Below are 14096 nucleotides of genomic sequence, written 5' to 3'. Positions count from 1 at the left end.
GGTGACCTTTCATCTTGCAGGAATCATAATACAGATTGAAGTTCCTCTTAAACCTTTGATTACCATCTGTTTTAGTATAGATTTTATGGTAGGCTAGGAACCCGTATTTTGGCTATATTTTGCACTCTAATTACCGCACTTTACTTGTGTTTGAGCTTAATTGATGATGATTTGCATTTATTACATATTTTATGTTGTGTAGGATATGATTTCGAGTTGGGAAGCAAGTTTGGAGCTAAAATGAATGATTTGGATTTTTGAAGTCAGAGTAAAAGCCCAAGGAATTAAACCAGGATCACGTTTGGGGGTCGAGGACCAAGTCTAGATATCAAAAAGTGAGAAAAAGCCTACTTTGAGAATTTTGCACTACCATGCTGCATGGGCCGCCGCGAGGTGTGGCGTAGCATTGCATTGGAGCTTGGCTGACGAAATAACATGGTCTCTGAATTTCTCCACTGGCGCGGTGCATGGGGCACCGCTCCCTGCGCCGCGCTTGTGCATTTTTGTCAGAGTATTCTCCTGTTTCGACTTGAAAAGAGTAGTTCTATCAGTACCCACCTTTACATGGTATTAATACAATTAATACGATTTTGAGGGGACTTTTGATCTTGGGAGCTTTTGGAGAGCATTGGAGGCTTCAAGACACAAGAGTTCATCTTCCTTCTACCAACTCAATACGCAAGTTTGGATTGTAACATTGGATTAATATTTTCTTATTCTTTAACTCCATTTGTGATGACTTTCTCTAAATCTATGGAGTAGTTCACTTTAGGTTTGACATGATTCGGTAACTTGGTTGTTGTTTATGAATTTGACTACTGTTTAATTGCTTGAATTCATTGGAAGAGTTTTAACATTAGTTGTGATTTTGTTCTTTATAGTGTTTAATCAGAAGAGGAACATCTTATTGAATATAATTACAGCGTATACTTTAGTTTATTTTGGTGATTCTTTGAAGTAATCGAGAGAGATTTTTGAGTTACCATTTAAATTAAGATTAAGAAATATTCGCGAGAAGTTTCTCTTACATTATTCCTACCAATAGATTCGTGTAAGTTTCACCGTATTTCACATTAGTTTATTTGATTGATTTAGATTTAATCGAAAGAGGAATCCGAATCGGAAGTATAAGCTAATCACCTATTGAATTTGTGAGAATCGATAGAACTTTAAGGATAAAATATAACAATGTCAAATTCAGAATAGTAGTCTTGCACCTCTCATGTTAAAACCCTTATTTTTCATATTGATAACAAACCAATTCTGCTAATCTCTAGTTCTTCGCAATCAATTGTCAATTACTTTATTTTTAGTGGTTAATCGTAGTTCATAATCATTCCAAATCAAGTGTTGATCATCCTGAATAGAAATTAAGCCAAAAATTACTCGAACATTGTTTAAATACAATACCTATGAAGACGATAATTAAATTATATTATCTTGACTAGCAACCATAAATTTCGTGTTGTGTTTTGTGCTCATCATAATTTGGCGCTTTACAGGGATAGACAATTAATAGTGTTCAAAATAGTCTTTATTGCTAATTCAGGAACAAATTTTATTTTCTTGTATTCATGTTTCTCATTTGTGCAGGTAACATGGTTGATTTCTCTAGCGTATGACTCAATCTTTTTTAAAGGAAGTGATACCACACGAGCCGGAGTTGGAGAAACACTTGTGACAACTGAGAAAAGAGAGAGAACTCACCGAATATTTCTTGGGACAGTCTTCGCCCCAGGAACCCATAGCTAAGATGGGGATAATGGAGTTGATTTGGATGCAAGGGAAGCAACCCAACGACAAGAAGGCGCAACACGACAGATGCTGAAACAGCTCTGGAGAAGATGAGATGAAGATTCAACCTAAACCCGCCTCTTGCAGAAAATGAATTTGAGAATGTTGGACCCGGGCCTGATTGTTCATTAGGAGAATATGCTAGGCCATTATAAATCAGGGACTATTAAGTGTGAGGCACCCGCCGATTGTAGCAAACAATTTTGAACTGAAGCAAAGTCTTTTGCAAATCATAAAAAATAATTGTGTCTTCAGAGGCGAGAAGAATGAAGATACAAACACCCATATGATGGATTTTGAGGAAATCATGAACACCTTCTAGTACAAAGGAGTGTCAAAAGATGCAATCTATTTAAGGGCATTTCCCTTTTCACTGAAGAATGATGTGAAGCACTAGCTACAAAGCTTACCAACTGGGTCTATCATGACATGGGAAGACATGACTAAAAAGTTCCTCAACAAATACTTCTCATCAGAAAAACAAGTTAATTTAGAAGAGAGATCCATAACTTCTGCCAAAGGGACATAAAAATAGTTTTTGAGGCATGTGAGAGGTTCAAGGAGAGAGTCAAAATATGTTAGCATAATGGAATTGAATTATGGATACAACTCTAGTATTTTTTGGGATAGACTGACACTTTCCTCATGAAGAACTCAGAGCAATGTAGTTGGAGGTCCTTTAATGAAGAAAAACCTTAAGGAGATTTCTTGATGAGCTATTTGAATATGCAAATCAATGGCCTGCTGAAGGAAACGAAAGAAGAAAAGTAGTTGGGAGACATTAGGTGGAATCCAATATCTCAATGCATCTTGATTCAATAGCAAATAAGATAAGAAAGTTGACCTTACGTAAGGTCCAAAGTTAGCCACCAACAATTTGTGATTTTTATGGGATGAGCCACCCAACACATGAGTTTCAGGCCTCAACTACATATGAGGTGGTGAGTGTTGTGAGAAGTTTTGACAGAGGAATCAAGGCAGAAATAATTTCAACTTCATAAGCCAGAGGCACCCCGAATTTTTGTGGAGTTCACCTGATGGTAGTCTGAATGCATGGCAATAGAATAATCTTAGACCCTAAGGACAAGGAGATTCAGGCTTTCAAAATTTGCAAAGGCAGCAATACCAGCCTCAACAATCTAATCAGTCTAGCATGAAAGATCTAATGAATGCTTCATTATTAAGACAGATGAGAGACTTGAAACTCTTGGGACAACTATCCGGGAATATGGCACAACCATCCGAAACTTGGAAAGACAGGTGGGGCAGATTGCTAATCTATTGTTTGCGGGGGCTCCAGGAACTCTTCCTACTAATACCGAAAGGAATCCAAAAGAAACAATAAATGGGTGTCCTTGAGGATTAGGCAAGTATTGAAGGACCCCATTGTAAAATAAAAGGGTAAGTTAATTCAAGGACAAATAGAGACTGTGAAGGAGCAGAAAAATGACAAAAATCAAGAAGGTGCGGTGAGGGTAGATCTCGAGGATGGTCTGAAGATGAAGAGCAAGACTAGAGCTCTGAAAAAGAAGAACGAAAATTTAATTAATGAGGAGACTGAGTAAATCAAATATATGTATGCTCTACCTTTCCCCCAGAATCAAAGAAGAGAGAATATGGACAAACAATTTGAGCATTTTATAGAAGTGCTCATGCAGGTGCATGTTAATCTACCTTTTACAAAGGTAATCTCACAAATGCCAGCATATGCCATGTTTTTGAAGGAGATATTATCCAACAAAGGTAAGGGTGTAAGAGACTTCAATTGTCAATCTCACAGAGCATTATAATACGATTCTACAAAATAAGCTCCCTCGAACGTGTGGATATCTAGGGAGTTTTACTTTACCTTGTTCTCTAGGGAGTACTAAATTTGAAAAGTCTTTGTGTGATTCAAGAGCTTCTATTAATCTTATGCCCTCGTCTATTTTTAAGAACTTGAGAAAGAAATTGAAGCAATCAGATCTGCACTTGTGTCTTTGCAGCTAGCGGATCAGATCAGAATAATACCCGAAGAAATAGTGAAAGATGTGCTAGTTTGGGAGGATAAATTTGTGTTCCCTGCAGACTTCATCGCGGTGAACATAAAAGAGAATAAGGAGGTCCCTCTGATTCTAGGGAGTTCCTTCTTAGCTACTGGCAGAGCTATACTAGATATTCAGGGAAAACATCTCATGCTAAGAGTAGAGGAAGAGAGATTGGTATTCAAAATGAAGGAGGCAATAGGGGAACCTAGAGAGGAGTTGGTTGCATACTCTGATTTTAAGGTGGATGTCCCGAGGAAGCTAGCTGAAGAGGGCAAGCATGATAAGTGTGGGGTGTGCCCGAAAACGCTAAAGAAGAAAATCTCGGCATGGTTGTGTGTATTGGGGCGGGCGTTCAAGGTGGACCTGACATTGATTCAGACCCAAACTAGATAATTCAGGGGAGTTTCCTTTACCACTTACTTTTTCTTTGCGTGTCATGGGGACATGCCACAATTTAAAGTGTGGGGTGGGGGATGTAAATATATAGTGTGTGTGTGTGTTTTTCTTATCCTTATCTGTGATACATGAATTTTATTTCTGAGAGTGAATGAATTCTTTCTATCTTAGTTCCTAATTGTTCTAGAATTTTATTGTGTGTGAAACTACTCTCTATCTTTGGTGTGAGGGGACATGATTAGCGAAGGAAATGTAATGTTTTTGGACTCTATGTTAGAGTAAGTGAGCGGGTTTAAAAAAATTACGCTGTGCTTCTAAGTTGAGTCTTGAGGCTAAGTGGTTATGATATGGTGCTTAATCTTCTTTAAATATTATTGGTATGATGAGTTAAGGAAGTTGTTCGATGAAAATGCCGTCACTATGTGAAGTGTAGTTTGATTGCTCGAGGACGAGCAATGGTTTAAGTGTGGAGTGTTGATGACAGGCTAGGAACCCGTATTTTGGCTACATTTTGCACTCAAATTACTGTACTTTACTTGTATTTGAGCTTAATTGATGATAATTTGTACTTATTATGTATTTTATGCTGTGTAGGATGTGATTTCGAGTTGAGAAGCCAGTATGGATCTAAAATGAATGATTTGGAGCTTTAACGTCTGAATGTAATCCCAAGGAATTAAACTGAGATTGTGTTCGGGGTCTTGGACCAAGTCTGGATATAAAAAAGTGAGGAAAAAGCCTACTTTGAAAATTTTGCACTGCCACGATGCATGGGATGCGACACCACATTGGAGCCTGACTGATGAAATAACATGGTCTCTGAATTTCTCCATTGGCACGACGCATAAGGCACCGCTCCCTACATCGCGCCTGTGCATTTTTGTAGGAGTATTCTCCTGTTTCGTCTTGAAAAGGGTAGTCCCGTCCAAACCCGCTTCTACATGGTATAAATATACCAAAAATACGATTTTGAGGGGACTTTTGACCGTGGGAGCTTTTAGAGAGCATTGGAGGCTTCAAGATACAAGATTTCATCCTCCTTCTACCAACTCAATACGCAAATTTGGATTGTAATGTTGGATTAATATTTTCTTATTCTTTATCTCCATTTATGATGGCTTTCTCCATATCTATGGAGTAGTTCACTTTGGGTTTGACATGATTTAGTGACTTGGTTGTTGTTTATGAATTTGACTACTGTTTAATTGCTTGAATTTACTGGATGAGTTTTAATAGTAGTTGTGATTTTATTCTTTATAGTGTTTAATCGGAAGAGGAACATCTTTTGAATATAATTACAGCGTATGCCTTAGTTTGTTTTGGTGATTCTTTAAAGTAATCGAGAGAGATTTTTGAGTTACCGTTTAAATTAAGATTGAGAAATATTCGCAAGAAATTTCTCTTAAATTATTCCTACCAATAAATTCTTGTAAGTTTCACCGCACTTCACATTAGTTTATTTGAAAGATTCAGATTTAATCGAGAGAGGAATCTGAATCAAAAGTATAAGCTAATCACCTATTGAATTTGTGAGAATCTATAGAACATTAAGAGTGAAATATAACAATGTCAAATTCAGGATATCAGTCTTGGACCGTCATGTCAAAACCCTTATTTCTCACACTGATAACAAACCAATTCTGCTAATCTCTAGTTCTTTGCAATCAATTCTCAATTGCTTTATTTTTAGTAGTTAATCATAGTTCGTAATCGTTCCAAATCAAGTGTTGATTATCTTGAATAGAAATTAAGCTAGAAATTACTCGAACATTATTTATATCCAATCCTGTGGAGACGATAATTAAACTATACTATCTCTGACTAGCGAGCATAAATTTCATGTTGTGTTTTGCGCTTGTCAATATTGCCACATCAAATGTCCTGCAACTGTGGTTGGATTGACCCCAATAAACCCAAAGTGGTTGATACTGATTTCTGTCTCTCATCACTTATGATCATAGCATATGCTTGGTTTATCGTAAGCATAAGACTCATAAGTAGAATTTGACTTCTAGTCTGACTATAAGAATCATTTAGCCCCATCAAGAAGTGAAAAAACTTCAACTTCTGTAGGTTAACAACAAAGTCTTTTGACTTTGCACAGTCACAACCAGGTGCAGGTTCTAATGCCTTAAATTTTTCCCATGGATCTTTATGCTTTGAGAAATAGACAGATATTTTGGATGTTTTTTGACTAAAAGTTGCAATTTATTTATGCAAATTGTAAGATCTTGAAACATCTATCTTGTCAAATCTTTCATGTAAATCATTCCATACAACTTTTAAACTTGAGGCATATATTATACCGCCAAGTAGCCCACTAGTAACTAAATTCATAATCCAAGATAACACTATTGTACTTACTCTATCTCAGTGATTCCATATGATTTCTGAGAATTTCTCCTTAGTACATGAACCATCAACTAACCCTAGTTTATTTCTTCCTAACAAAGATACTCTCATAGATCTATACCGGAGGGAGTAGTTTTCAATACATGTTAATTGGAAGGAAATGATTTGGATTCCACTAACATCCGACACACTCAAGAACAAAGGGCGGTTGTCATTGATTCCTGGTGCTTGGTTCATTGTGACACCACGATTAACACCAGAAGCTTGATTCGCCACTGGAATTGGTTGTTCGTCAATCACCATTTCGTCAAAAATCTCAAAAACTATGTACAGCTATTGTGTATTTGCTGAATTAGTGATAGTAGACTATATAGATGATATTTACACCTTAATATTACCATACTTTATTGTTGTTTTATAGGCGAATTGATAACAAAATGCTCAAATTGGTGTTCTTCTGCTTTGCAGGGAATAACTAAGTAAGGAAGCACTACGGAGTATTTTGGAGTCAATAATGTGAAAAAAAACGCCCAACCAAGAAGTACCCGAGCATAAAGAAGCAAAAATGGACTAAGGTAAATCCACCGCGACCGCGGTGGAACCGCGACAAATCAATTATGCGAGGCAGAATGTTCAGCGTTCACCGTGGTCGAGCCGTGATCTTGCCGCGACCGCGGTGAACTGTTCACGTGCCAGAAAATTGGGGACCAAAGTGTAATTCAGGGAAATATTATTCCAAACCCTTATAAACTTTAGAAGCTCACCCAAGAAGAAAAAAATCTTGTTTTTAGACTACTTTGGAGGCAAGAACAAGTGTGGGAAGAGCAATTAAACATTAGAGTTCTTCTATCTTCTCTTTATTATTGCAACTACCCATTATGAATAATTTAGTAGTTTTACCTTGTTTTGTTATGAGTAGCTAATTTCTTAGTCTAGGGTTTTGATGGAACCTATTGAAGGATGAACTTCTTGTTATGTTAGTATAGTTTGCCTAGTTTAATCTGTATTTGCTCAACTACGTTCTTGTTGTAGTTAATTGACAGGATCATCAATTAGTTGTGCCTATTTAGTGTGCATAACTCGGGAGAGAGTGCATATTTAGGTAATTGTTGAACAACACCACTCCCAAAGTATATGAGGGATCAATAACCGAGGGTTTAAAGGCGGGATTAGGGATAACGAAGCCTTGGGTGCAATCTAAAGTGAGTTGTAATAAATAAAGCTAGCTAGCGTAACTCGAGAGAGTGTGTCTAGTAAATTGTCGTGATTACTCGGGAGAGATTTACGGTAATAAGAGTGCTCATGATTGATATAGACTATTTGGTGAATCTATGTGAAATATAACCGGAAGGGATTTCATCAATAGAGAAATCATAACCTTAGATCCTTCTCTTAATTGTTTACAACTTAATCATAGTTAGTTTTCAGTTGCTTATTTACATTCATTCTTAGTTAGTAGAAACATCATCAATTGTTATTCACAACGTTTGGGAAGTTGATTCCGTGGAAATTAGTAAGTCTAACGAGAGTAATTGATAGGTTAATTCCTTATGGGTTCGACTCTAGGCTAACTACTCAGGTTATATTTGCAACGTCCGCGTGTCCTTTTTATAAGACATAGTTGGGCGGCATTGAGGCCGCGGGTACAATGAGAATCACTGAATTGCATGAGCTCGACGAGTTCAGATATCTGGCTTTTGAGAGCACAAGGTTGTACAAGGAAAGAATGAAAAGGTTGCATGATCAGAACATTGTTGAGCGACCTTTCAGCCCCGGGGACAAGGTATTGCTCTATAATTCAAGATTAAGGCTATTCCCGGGAAATCTCAAGTCACGATGGTCTGGTCCATTTCGGGTGGTCGAAGTATTCCCTTTAGGGGCTGTGGAGATTGCTTCAGAGAAAGACTCTCACACATTTAGAGTCAATGGGTAGAGATTGAAGCTATATGTAGGCATGAGTGAACCAAAAGAAGTGACAGAAATCTACCTGACGGAACCTCAGAGGTCGAGCGAACCGTAAATGCATTTATCTGTGTCGTGCCGCGATGTTAAATCAGGCACTACGTGGGAGGCAACCCATGAATGTTGTTGTTAGTGTTTTCTTATGTAACTTCCTATAAAAAATAAAAAAAATAATAAAACAATTGGGCAGCACCGCGACCGCGGCAGAACCGCGGTGAGAGGCAAGTATTCTGCCTCAACGTCGTCCAATCCGCCGCGACAGCGGTGAGACGTTAGTATTCTGCCTCGAGCTACTTAACCCACCACAGCCCCGGTAGGACCGCGGTCGACCGCGGTGGGCACCAGGTACATTTTCGTTATTATTATTTTTTTTCTTTTTCTTTCTTTTCTTCTTCTATTTTATATTTATTACAACCCCCCCCCTTAATAAAACAACACACCCACCCGCCCAATACCCTATTTTCCCCAAATTCTCTATCTCTCTCCAACCCTAACTCAAATCCCTCTCTTCTCCTTCTTCTTCTTCTTCTTCACTCATACTACTCCCCCATCTCCATTCCTCTCACTCCTTCTTCCATCAAGGTATGCAACTCACCTCCCCCTATCTTTTCTTTTTGTATTTTGTTGTAGTTGTATGCTATCCTAATGTTTGTAATTGTGTAGTAATTTTTAGTAGATTTTTGTTAGTTTTCTTCTTGTTTTCTTTTGAATTTCGTTTTTGTACTTACTTGTGAAGGGGCTATGTGTATAATGTGGTGGAGAGGTTGTGGGTGTTGAATGAAGTGTTGTGGGGTGTAATGGTGTAGTAGAATCTTTGATTTGGGGGAAGTTTTGATATATCCATATGGGCTATATGTATGAAGAAATTGTCTTGCCCACAAGGTGTTTGAGAAATTGCCCCAATAGAGTTATAAGGGCTAATGTGACATGGTAGTGGTGAAGTCTGAGTAACCACCCATAGTCACACCTTTCACACACTCACTGATAGGCGTTTCTCTATTTGAGAGGTACAATGAATCCATCTAGGAAGAGACACAACACCGGGTCCTCCGCTAGTGGACCGGGAAGCTCCTCGAGAGTTAGGGGTCAAGCCAGTGCACCACAGTTTGACAACACCAGGTTTGTCTCCAAACCGACGGAGGATAGGTACAATGCAAAGGCAGCTAAGAAATTGCTACATGAGGTGCATATTGACTGAGAAGCCTTAGAGGTGGAATGCCCGAATATCTTCAATGAGTTGAGGAGGTGTCAGTTTGATGTTTTCTTCAAGGTACCGGAGGAGGCCAATGTTCAGATAGTAAGGGAGTTCTATACTAACTGCCCAGAACATGAGAATGGGGTTGTTACTGTGCGCAATACCCGGGTAAATGCATCCATCGAGGCTATCCATAGGGTGTACCGACTGCCAGTGTTCAGGGGGGAAGCTGATGCTTATCGTACCTTTAGCCGATCAAGTGCCTTGTGGGCAACTCTTCTTAAAACTATCTGTGTGCTAGACAGAGACTACATATGGATAAAGCACAGGATCACACTTAACTCCTAGTCTCTCAATTGGGAGGCTAAGTGTTGGCTAACAATTATCAACAGACGGCTGTTTCCCTCCAGCAATACGACCAATGTCAATCTACCACGAGCGACATCGATCTACTGTTTCATAGCCTACAGGGATTTTGATGTGGCCTGGCTCCTCTATGATGAGATGCTCATTAGATCACCTGAGTTACTCAAAGGCTTCTACTTCCCTTCTCTAGTCACCAGGCTGTGCCGTATTGCTAGAGTCCTTGAAGACCTTAGAGTTGATGGGAAATTGCCACTGAAAGCACCGTTCCTGGCAAGAAAAATCAGAATTGGGATAGATCCGGTGGTGAATGTTGATGACTCGGATGATGAATCTGATGCTGATGATGCTGAGGTAGCTGAGGTACCATCATCTGCGAGAGTTGAAGAGGCAGGCCCTTCACAGCCCCACCGAAGTACCCGCCTGACAGCCCTAGAGCAGAAAATGACTGGTCTCCGCACTTCTGTCACGGACTTGGGAACAAGAGTTAACACTCTGACTACTCAACAAGAAAAGTCGGAGAAGAATATTATGTATGGGATGGCTTCGAGCGTTAGGACGAGCATGTAACCTTGATCCTGGCACCGTCTCTGATCAGGATTGTTCTTCAGGGAAGTCCCCCTCCTTACTATACTCTTTAATTGTTGACATGGGGACATACCATATTTTTTAAGTGTAGGGTGGGGGATGGCTGTTGTTGTATGATGTTGTTATAAATAGATTACGTAACTTTGTATGTTGTTGCTTTATTTTTGTTGCATTATTTTTGATTCATTGGTAGGGTAGGATCATGTAATTAACTTCGACTTGGCCCAACGACAAAATACTCTAAATAGTGTTCTTTTGCTTCTCAGGGAATAGACAGGTCTCTTGAGGGACATAAGTTGAAATATATATATAAGGACTCTTCCTGATGACGGATATTTGAGACAGTTCTTGAGGGAAGTTAGTCTAGAGAAAATCTCAACAAATTTTTTTATTTTATTTCTAGGTAGTGTAGTAACTCCCCCTTGGTTTTTCTTTAGGCCACAGTTCTTTTCCAAGGGTTTAGCTTGAACCGGGTGTAGGTAGATTTTTTGTTTTTTTAGTTTTATTTAGCATTGATGGGCTACGAGCTGAATAGAAAGAGAATCCCTTGGCGTTAGTACATCTAAACATAATCGACACTCGAGTGTAACGCCTAGTCTCAATGGTTGACTCTTGCTAAAGTGTCTTAAAGTTGTATATTTGTAGCTGACTTGAACACTCAAAAGAGAATGTCTTGATAAATCAATTCGGAGTGAGTCATATGCCATGTGTGTGTGAGCTATACTGTATCCAATGCTTTACATTTGATGCCTAGAACTTGCCATGTATGTTTGCAAAGCGAAATAGTAAGCTTCATTCAGTCTTAGAAGTGATATAGGCATTTCTTTGTTAAGCCAAATACATATAACGTAAACCCACCTGAATGTAATACATCTTAGTCAACCCCGTTGAGTCTATAAGCCAGTTTCTTTGGCAACCACATTGCGAACCTTACCCAATTGTTTGAATAGCCTTCTGTTTGAACCCTTTGACCTCCCATGAGCACTTGAATGACCTTGACATATGCAAAAGTTAAAGTGTGGGGTGGTGGTTTGGTTTTGAGTGGAGCCAATGAAATAGAGGAAAGGTGCAGTTTTGAAGAATAAAAGAAGAAGCGCCACGAAAAAAATGAATAAATAAATATAGTAGTTGATAAGTGGTAGCTTGATGATAAAAGAAGACGTGCCACAAAAAAAATATAGTAGTTGATAAGTGGTAGCTTGAGGCAAATGCGCCTAAAGGAATCGATTGTTATAAATAAATTGTGGGGAATGTCTGGTTGACATAAGAATGATATGGAATGTTAATGTGTTGTGTATTAAAAGTGCTTAGGGAGGCTAGTCACTATATCCAAATATATCCTACCCATCCCTTAGCCTACATTACAACCAAATGAAGTCCTAATTGATCTTAGACTGGAAAGGCTCGATTAGTAGAGTATTACACTATAGGCAAGCCTATGATGCATCTTTGTGGCATGTGAATATTCTTTTGGAGAGTGAGCGAATTTTGTCCATTTGAGTTCCTAGGTGTTTTTAATCATATTAATTGTGGAACTACTCTCTTGTGTGAGGTGAGGGCATGTGATTCATAAATGAAAGGTAAGTCTTGACTTCTGTATAGAGTAGTTTGAGTAAGTGCGAATATTGTATGGTACGAGAGATTCGACTGTTGAGGCAAAGGTTGTTCACTACTAGGTGCAATTTTGGTAACTTGTTCAAGGTGTGATTCGTTAAGGGAAAAGCCTAGGGAAGGAACTTTGATAGAGTGTGGTGGATTGCTTGAGGACTAGCAATGATTTAAGTGTGGGGTGTTGATAGTAGGCTATATATATGATATTTACACCTTAATATTACCATGTTTTATTGTTGTTTTATAGGCGAATTGATAACAAAATGCTCTAATTGGTGTTCTTCTGCTTTGCAGGGAATTATCTAAGTAAGGAAGCACTACAGAGTTTTGGAGTCAATAATGTGAAGAAAACGCCCAACCAAGAAGTACCCGAGCATAAAGAAGCAAAAAATGGACTGAGGTGAAATCCACCGCGACCACGGTGGAACCGCGATAGATCAATTACGCGAGGCAGAATGTTCAGCGTTCACCACGGTCGAGCCGCGGTCTTGCCGCGACCGCGGTGAACTATTCACGTGCCAGAAAATTGGGGACCAAAGTGTAATTCGGGGAAAAATTGTTCCAAACCCTTATAAACTTTAGAAGCTCGCCCAAGACGGAAAAAAGCTTGTTTTTATACTACTTTGGAGGCAATAACAAGTGTGAGAAGAGCAATCAAACATTAGAGTTCTTCTATCTTCTCTTTATTATTGCAATTACCCATTATGAATAATTTAGTAATTTTATCTTATTTTGTTATGAGTAGCTAATTTCTTAGTCTAGGGTTTTGATGGAACCTATTGAATGATGAACTTCTTGTTATGTTAATATAATTTGCCCAGTTTAATCTCTATTTGCTCAACTACGTTCTTGTTGTAGTTAATTGATAGGATCCTCAATTAGCTGTGCCTATTTAGTGTGCATAACTCGGAAGAGAGTGCATATTTAGGTAATTGTTGAACAACACCACTTCCAAAGTATATGAGGGATCAATAACCGAGGGTTTAAAGGCGGGATTAGGGATAACGAAGTTTTGGGTGCAATCTAAAGTAAGCTGTAATAAATAAAGCCAGCTAGCGTAACTCGGGAGAGTGCGTCTAGCAAATTATCGTGATTACTCGGGAGAGATTTACGGTAATAAGAGTGCTCATGATTGATAGAGACTATTTGGTGAATCTATGTGAAACATAACCGGAAGGGATTTCATCAATAGGGGAAATCATAACCTTAGATCCTTCTCTTAATTGTTTACAACTTAATCATAGTTAGTTTTCAGTTGCTTATTTACATTCATTCTTAGTTAGTAGAAACATCATCAATTGTTATTCACAACGTTTGGGAAGTTGATTCCATGAAAATTAGTAAGTCTAACGAGAGTAATTGATAGGTTAATTTCTTGTGGGTTCGACTCTGGGCTAAATACTCAGGTTATATTTGCAACGTCCAAGTGTCCTTTTTATAAGGCATAGTTAGGCGTGATTAATTAGGATCTATTGTAAGCTAGAATTTCATAGCTTGACTGCTCTGGTACCATAAAATTATAGCTGAATTATGTGGCTAGTACCCTAGTGTTGAAGAGATAATATAAGAGAGGAAGAAGATGAAGTAGAGAGAGAAGAATGAACTGTTTTATTCATCTTGAGAGCTGAAAAAGAGTACATGAGCTCTTCATATAGAGCTTATTAATCCAGCTGAATTTAGCTACTAATAACAAACTTAACAGTAACAAACCTAACTTAAAACTGTTAATCGTTAATACTAGAATTTACAAGAATGCCCTTGATTACCTAAGTCACACCTTTCTCAATATCTCTGATGTGTAAAAGTAA

General features: G+C 38.4%; 1 protein-coding gene across 1 annotated transcript; it reads left to right on the top strand.

Annotated features, from left to right (window-relative positions):
- The first annotated feature begins 3410 nt into the window (after positions 1-3410).
- Positions 3411-4870, top strand: LOC142176023 (uncharacterized). The gene is made up of 3 exons (XM_075243059.1): positions 3411-3537; positions 3730-4092; positions 4812-4870. Exons 1-3 carry the CDS (start codon positions 3411-3413, stop codon positions 4868-4870), a joined length of 549 nt encoding a protein of 182 aa, XP_075099160.1.
- Positions 4871-14096: the final 9226 nt, after the last annotated feature.

The sequence above is a fragment of the Nicotiana tabacum genome, chromosome 22 (assembly GCF_000715075.1).
Source record: "Nicotiana tabacum cultivar K326 chromosome 22, ASM71507v2, whole genome shotgun sequence".
Taxonomy (NCBI): Eukaryota; Viridiplantae; Streptophyta; class Magnoliopsida; order Solanales; family Solanaceae; genus Nicotiana; species Nicotiana tabacum.
Note: the sequence above shows the minus strand (reverse complement) of the source record. Positions and strands in the feature narration are given on the sequence as shown.